Raw genomic sequence first — 8,250 nt, 5'->3', positions numbered from 1 at the left:
CCATGCGGGACATGCCCTCTGTTTGATAACACCATCAGGGAGAAGCTACAGGAGCATGAACGCCCGCATTCAATTATTTTAGAACGGCCTTTCCCCCTCCATCAGATTTTTTGAATGGACAGTAAACTCATGAACACTATGTCACTATTTTTTCTCTTTTTGCACTACCTACTTAAATTATATTTACGTTTTGCAATGTATTCATACCATAAAATATCAAATTTCACGACATATGCCGATGATACCAAAGCTAATTCTGATTCACTACCTCAGTATCTGTCGTTTACATTTTTAGTTTTCTAATTTACAATAACTTTAATGCTTTTGCACTATAGTGCTGCCCCGAAGCCAGAATTCACGACAAACGGCAGTGACAATAAACATGATTCTGTCACATGGAATTCTGATCCCGATTTCTTTTTGCCAGAGCTGGTCGACGGGCCGAACGGTCGCTTGCCTAGACCCAATACCCATTCTCAGATCCATCCTGCAAGGGAACGGAGCGGTGGCGTCGGAGGGTTCCCGGGCAGAGGGAAACGAGAGGGGACAAATGTCCGAACCGGAATTCTGTTTAAAGCCTCTCACAAACTATTCAACGTTAATGTTAAATTCGTCTTCAACAAGGGAAAAAAAAAGCCGTACAGCGAATTAGCAGGACCAAAAAAAGAAGCGACAGGACGGCGATTAAAAGCCCACATCAGATTCAAATTTATTTCAAGACCAGAGTAAAATCTACAAGGGAACAACAGTGTGGCTTTGTCCAGGCCGGTTTCGCCATTCAATCAGATTACCTCGGCGCCATTTTCCTCGGTGTTTTCTCCTCCACCCCTCCACCCTTCGCCAACAAACCATTGAAATGTCCAGAAATGTCTATTGATGTCTTCTTGTTTCGGAATGAACCCCGGCGACCGAGCCTCCGGGAAAAATATTAGTAGATCGCGAAAAAAAAACTCACCGCCCGCTGCGAGAACAGCCGGTTTTGTTTGTCTTTTGCAATGTTCGCTCTTTAAATCAGCACAGTCCTTTGTACCCAACCTTTGCAAACAGATACCGTGGGCGGCTCTGAAAAGAGCCTTTTTTTGTTTGTGTGTGTTTTCTCTCTCCTATTCTTTGGAGGGTAGGGTGGTGGGGTGGAGAGGTTCGTGGGTGGGGGGAGGGGGAGGTGGTTCAGATCAGGTCACTTCACTTGCTGGCTCCGCCGGTCTTCTTGGGCAACAGCACGGCCTGGATGTTCGGCAGCACCCCGCCCTGAGCGATAGTCACCCCTCCCAGCAGCTTGTTGAGTTCCTCGTCGTTGCGGACAGCCAGCTGCAGGTGCCTGGGGATGATGCGGGTCTTCTTATTATCCCGGGCTGCGTTGCCGGCCAACTCCAGGATCTCAGCCGTCAGGTACTCGAGCACAGCAGCCAGATAGACCGGAGCCCCGGCGCCTACCCGCTCGGCGTAGTTGCCCTTCCTCAGCAGCCTGTGGACACGGCCCACCGGGAACTGCAGCCCGGCCCGAGAGGAACGAGACTTGGCCTTGGCCCGAGCTTTACCACCGGTCTTTCCTCGCCCAGACATTTCGCCTCCGAGATTAATCGAGGGGGTTAAATATTTAAAAAACCTTCTCCACAAAGAATGAGGAAATCCGCTTGCTCTCCTCCCCAAAGCTTCTGCAAGGAATGTGGTTGTCCCGGCGGATGATTGACAGGTCGCTAGCCAATCCCATTGGCCTGCTATACCTCGGCCAATCAGGTCGCGTCTTTGCCTGCCAATCATCAGCAGGGCGAGCGAAATAAACAACTTAGTGGGAAGGGAATGAATTGCTCGAGGAGCACTTCGCCTCCGAATCAGGATCAGGTTTAATATCACTGTCACTAACACACACAAGATGGTGGAGGCATTCAGCAGGTCACACGGCAAAGTAACAAACAGCGGACGTTTGCGTTTGGGGCCGAGACCCTTCTTCAGGATAATATTACCGGCATATGTCGTGTAATATAATAGTTTAAGGCTGCAGCAAAACGCAATATATAATTAAAACGCAGCTTACAAGAGAAAATATTTATAATTATAATATATAAAATTATATGTGTGTGTGATTAAATAAGTAGTGCAAAAAGTACGCGAAAATAAAAGAGTATGTTGAGGCAGCCTGTCGTTCCCTTTCCATTCATAAAATCTGGCGGCGGAATGGAAGAAGCTGCTTCTGAATAAACTGAGTGTCGTCAAGCTCCTGTGCCTCCTCCTTGATGGTAGCATTGAGAAGAGGGCATGTCCTAGGTAGTGGAAGTCCTTAATGATGGATGCATTGCCTTTTGAAGTTGTTCGCAATGCTGGGGTGGCTAGTGCCCTTAATGGAGCACCGAACATTCTGCAGATACAGCGGGATTCCATTCATATTCCGTATTTAATGCTATCAGTAGTCCACACTCAATTGATAGTCCATATATGAACAGTCCATCAAAGGGTTTGGAGGGATATGGTCTGGGTCCAGTGAAGGGCCTAATCTATGCTGTAGGACTCTTTATCTCTAAATTGATCAACATGGACAGTTAGGCAATGCCTTTCCGACCAACCAGGGCAGGACTTGCACAGTTCACTTGCAGTTCACAGTGTTGCACTGTGGGAGGACATACCAGGGTAGGTCTAACAAAATGCAGAGTCAAAGTTCAATGTAAAAGTTATTATCAAAGTATATATATATGTGTGTGTGTGTGTGTGTGCGCATGTGTGTGTAATATATGTCACTATATTCTACCCTGTGATTCATTTTCTTGTGGGCATCCACTGTAGCTACAAAGAAACACAATAAAATCTCGCTGTTACCATCAGGTAGGAGATACAGAAGCCTGAAGGCACACACTCAGCGATGCAGGAACAGCTTCTTCCCCTCTGCAATCCAATTCCTGAATGGACTTTGAAGCTTTGGACACTACCTCAATTTTTTAATATACAGTACTTCTGTTTTTGCATATTTTAATAATCTATTCAATATACATAATTTATTTACTTGTTTATTTATTATTATGTTTTATTTTATTTATTATTTTTTTCTCTCTCTCTGCTACATTATGTATTGCATTGAACTGCTGCTGCTAAGTTAACAAATTTCACGTCACATGTCGGTGATAATAAACCTGGTTCTGATTCTGAATCTAATTCATTACAAAGACAGAGAAGCAACCAAAGTGTAAAGGACAAAAAAAATTTACAAATGCAAAAAGAAACAAAAAATCAAAATAATGGTAATAGTAAATAAGTAATAAATATTGATAATGTGAGTTCCAGACACCTGAAAGTCTCTACATAGGTTGTGGAATCACTTCAATGTTGAGGCGAGTGAAGTTATCCATACTGATTCAGGAGTCTGAGGGTTGAGGTGTAATAACAGTTGTTGAATATTATAATACTGTACTTCCAAAATTATAATTCCAAGTAAACTCATCACCAGATTCTGGACCCCCGGGATTGAACGCCTTCATTGCAACAATAGCATTTATTTAGAATTTATTGTAACTGAACATAACAAAGACTGACAAAGAACCAATGTGCAAAGGAAAACAAATTGTGTCATTGACTCAGTACTGTATACATCAATTATATTATAGTTGAGAGGGTTGTCAGCTTCAAGTGCTTAGGTGTGAACATCATCCTGGTCCAAGCACATAGACATCATGACGAAGAAAACGCACTACCTCAGCAAGAAGCTTAAGAAATTTGGCATGAACCCATTGACTCTTACCAATTTTTATTGATGCACCACAGAATGCATCCTACCTGGATTCATCATGGCTTGGTATGACACTGCTCTGCCCATGACCGCAAGAAACCACAGACAGTTGTGGACACAGCTCAGAACATCATGGAAGCCAACCTCCCCTCCACGGACACTATTTATACTTCTTGCTGCCTGAGTAAAGCAGCCAGCATAATCCAAGTGTTCACCCACCTTGGACATTCTCTCTTCTCTCCGCTCTCATCAGGCAGAAGAAAGCATGTCCCACCAAACCAGCTCAAGGACAGCTTCTATCCCACTGTTATTGGACTCTTAAAGAATAAGATGGACACCTGGCCTCACAATCTACCTTGTTATGATCTTGCCTTCACTGTTCACTTGCAGTTCTCTCTGTCTGTGGATGTTGCACTTTATTCTGCATTCTGTTATTGTTCTACTTCAATGAACTGTAGCTGATCTCTATAAATAGTATGCAAGACCAGATTTTCACTGTCTGGTTAAATGTGACAGTAAAATCAAACAGTATCAATAGAGTCATAGAGCATTACACCACAGAAACAGGCCCTTTGGCCCATCTAGTCTGTGCCAAACCATAAACTACCTAGTCCCATTGACCTTTACCTAGATCATAGCCCTCCATACACTTTCCATTTATGTCCTAATCCAAATTTCTCTTAAATGCTGAAATCGAACCCAAATCGCCAACTGGAACTCATTTCACACTCTTACCACTATCTGAAAGAAGAAGTTCCCCCTCAGGTTTCTCTTAAACAGTTCACCTTTCACCCTCAACCCATGATCGAGTCTCACCCAACTTCATTGGAAAAAACCTGCTTGCATTTACCCTATCTATAATTTTGTTTACCTTAATCAAAACTAATTCCTAACCTATTTAATCTTTCCCTATAACTAAGTCCTCAGGACCTGGCAACAGCCTTGCAAATTTTCTCTGCACTCCTTCAATAAACCAATGAAAGAGACCGAGCACAATTGCCACAAGACTCCATTGGTTATTACGGCATCCGATTCACTCAGAAACAGAATTAAGTTAACAGTACAGCTTGTGTAGTACAGTACACAGTACAGTACTGTTTAATACACACACACACACACACACACAAATTTGTATATATATAACCTCAGTCCATGCATCATTTACAGTGTTATCCCAACCTATACTGTTGTTGTAAATGGGAAAATGGATATGAAGCCTGCACCTTCCACCCCCCTCTCTCTCTCTCTCTCTCACACACACACACACACACACACACACACACACACACACACACACACACACACACACACACACACACACACACACACACACACACACACTAGGTCATATATACATATCAGCACAAGTTGATAGGTACTTGATTAGTAAAGGTGTCAAAAGTGGCAGGGAGAAGCCAGGAGAATGGGGTTAAGGGGCATAATTATTCAGTCTTGATAGACTGGTGGAGAAGGCTCAATGGGTCAAATGGCCTAATTCTGCTCCTATGTCTTATGGTCTTATGCTCTCATCTGTAAGAGAATAAAGACAGAAATAAGAAACCAACAATAGTCCAATGAACTGAAAATCTACTGAAAATTTACAGACAAATAGGTGATCATGCAAATATACAAAGCCTTGGGACTCACACCACCAGGTTCAGGAACAGTTACTACCCCAAAACCATGACCAAAGGGGTAACTTCACTCATCTTCACTTGCCCTATCATTGAAATTTTCCCACTATCAACGAACTCTCTTTCAAGAACCCGCCATCTCATGTTGTCAATACTTATTGCTTATTTGCTGATATAATTGTTTCCTCATTTTTTTACATTTGCACAGTTTGTTGTCTTCTACACTCTGGTTGAGTGGTCTTACACTGATTCTCTTATAGTTATTATTCTATAGATTTGTTGAGGATGGCCACAAGAAATCTCAGGTTTGTGTATAGGGACATAGATATACTTTGATAATAAAATTTATTTTGAGCTTTGAACAAAATAAAATAAAGTTACAAGAAAAGTTATCAATTAGTACAATATAAACCAACATCAGGTTCTGGCGTTGAGAGAGAAACACAATGTAATGTGCTGAAGACACTTTCTCAGAACCTAGGGCTAGCATGAGGGCTGGAGACAAAGGAAGCATCTATCCCAGGCACAATGTAGTGACACAATTACAAAGAAGGCACAATGGCAGCAATACAGTACTTCATCAGGAATTTGAGGAGACTTGGTATGTCACCTAAGATACATGCAAATTTCTAGTGATGTCGCTTGGAGAGCTTTCTAACAGTTGCATCACCTTCTGGCATGGAGGGGCCTCTGTGCAGGATTGGAAAAAGCTACAGAAAGTTGTAAACTCATCCAATTGCATCATGGGCATTAGCTCTGCTAACCCCCGAGGACAACTTCAAAACGTGATGCCTCAAAAAGGCGGCGTCTGTCATTATGGACACCCCCCCCCATCACCCAGGATGTGCCTTCTTCTCATTGGTGCCTTCTAGGAGGTGGTACAGGAGTCTGAAGTCACACACTCAGCTTTTCAGGAACAGCTTCTTCCCCTCCACAATCAGATTTCTGAATGGAAAATGAACCCATGTATACCAACTCACTATTAATTTCTTTTATTTGTTCTGCTCTCTTTTTTAAATGAGTACAACTTAATTAATTTATTTTTATATGTTTTTATTGTAATTTATAGTTTTTATTATTATGTATTGCAAAGTACTGCTGTTACAAAACAACACATTTCATGACATATGCCAGTGAGATTAAACATGATTCTGACTATGCTTCTGAGGCGGGGTCTGCAAGTCATTACTTCCTACAAAGTGAAATCCAATAGTATGAATGGCAGCGATGCTTCATTACCAGAAGAACTCAACGCCATCTATGCATGCTTTGAAAGGGAGAACACAACTAAAGCTGTGAAAATCCCTGCTGCACCTTATAACCCTGTGATCTCCATCTCAGAGGGCAATTTTAGACTATCTTTAAAGAGAGTGAACCCTCGCAAGGCAGAAGGTCCTGATGGAGTATCTGGTAAGGCTCTGAAAACCTGTGCCAATTGTGGTGAACTACATATACCTGTCTGGACTGCTCCCGTGGCTCCTCCCACAGACCCCTGCTAACTGCTTCTGTGGCTCCTCCCACAGACCCCTGTATAAAGGCGATTGAGGCCTGATGCCCGGCCTCATTCTCCAGGATGTAGTGTTGTTCATTCTTCCAGTCAATAAAAGCTGATATCTCGCTTCTTATGTCTCAGAGTGAGTTATTGATGGTGCATCACCAATCAACTAGTAGAAGTATTCAAGGACATTTTTAACCTCTCACTGCTACGGGTAGAAGTTCCCACTTGCCTCAAAAAGGCAACAATTATACCAGTGCCAAAAAAGAATAATGTGAGCTGCCTTAATGACTATCACCCAGTAACACTCACATCGACAGTGATGAAATGAGAGGTTGGTTATGACTAGATTGAACTCCTGCCTTGGCAAGGACCTGGACCTATTGCAATTTGCCACAATAGGTCAATGGCAGATGCAGTCTCAATGGCTCTTCACACAGCTTTAGACCACCTAGACAACACAAACACCTACGTCAGGATGCTGTTCATCGACTATAGCTTAGCATTTAATACCATCATTCCCACAATCCTGATTGAGAAGTTGCAGAACCTGGGCCTCTGTACCACCCTCTGCAACTGGATCCTTGACTTCCTAACCAGAAGACCTCAGTCTGTATGGATTGGTGATAACATATCCTCCTCACTGACAATCAACACGGGGCATGTGCTTAGCCTAGTGCTGTACTCTCTGTATACACATTGCTGTGTGGCTAGGTATAGCTCAAATACCATCTATAAATTTGCTGATGATACAACCATTGTTGGTAGAATCCCAGGTGGTGACAAGAGGGCGTAACAAGAGTGAGATATGCCAACTAGTGGAATGGTGCTGCAGCGACAACCTGGCACTCAACATCAGTAAGACGAAAGAACTGAGTGTGGACTTCAGGAAGGGTAAGACAAAGGAGCACATACCGATCCTCATAGAGGGATCAGAAGTGGAAAGAGTGAGCAGCTTCAAGTTCCTCGGTGTCACGATCTCTGAGAAACTAACTTGGTCCCAACATATCAATGTAGTTATAAAGAAGGCAAGACAGTGGCTATACGTTATTAGAGTTTATTATACTTATTTAGGAGTTTGAAGAGATTTGGCATATCAACAAACACATTCAAAAAACGTCTACAGTTGTTAGACTGCATCATTGTCTGGTATGGAGGGGCTACTGCACAGGACCGAAAAAATCTGCAGAAGTTTGTAAATATAGTCAGCTCCATCTTGGGCACTGGCCTACATAGTACCCAGGACATCTTTAGGGAGCAGTGTCTTAGAAATAGAGTTTCTATTATTAAAGACCTCCAGCACCCAGGGCATGCCCTTTTCTCACTGTTACCATAAGGTAGGAGATACAGAAGCCTGAAGGCACACACTCAGCGATTCAGGAACAACTTCTTCCCCCCTGCAATCC

General features: G+C 42.9%; 1 protein-coding gene across 1 annotated transcript; it reads right to left on the bottom strand.

The window, feature by feature from the left end:
- Window positions 1-684: 684 nt before the first annotated feature.
- On the bottom strand, window positions 685-1,688 carry LOC140716082 (histone H2AX). Its single transcript, XM_073028776.1, has one exon. The coding sequence runs from the start codon at window positions 1,561-1,563 to the stop codon at window positions 1,183-1,185; it is 381 nt and encodes a 126-aa protein (XP_072884877.1). The 5' UTR covers window positions 1,564-1,688; the 3' UTR covers window positions 685-1,182.
- Window positions 1,689-8,250: the final 6,562 nt, after the last annotated feature.

This window comes from Hemitrygon akajei, chromosome 24, assembly GCF_048418815.1.
Source record: "Hemitrygon akajei chromosome 24, sHemAka1.3, whole genome shotgun sequence".
Classification (NCBI taxonomy): domain Eukaryota; kingdom Metazoa; phylum Chordata; class Chondrichthyes; order Myliobatiformes; family Dasyatidae; genus Hemitrygon; species Hemitrygon akajei.
This window is presented reverse-complemented; position numbering and strand designations above follow the sequence as displayed.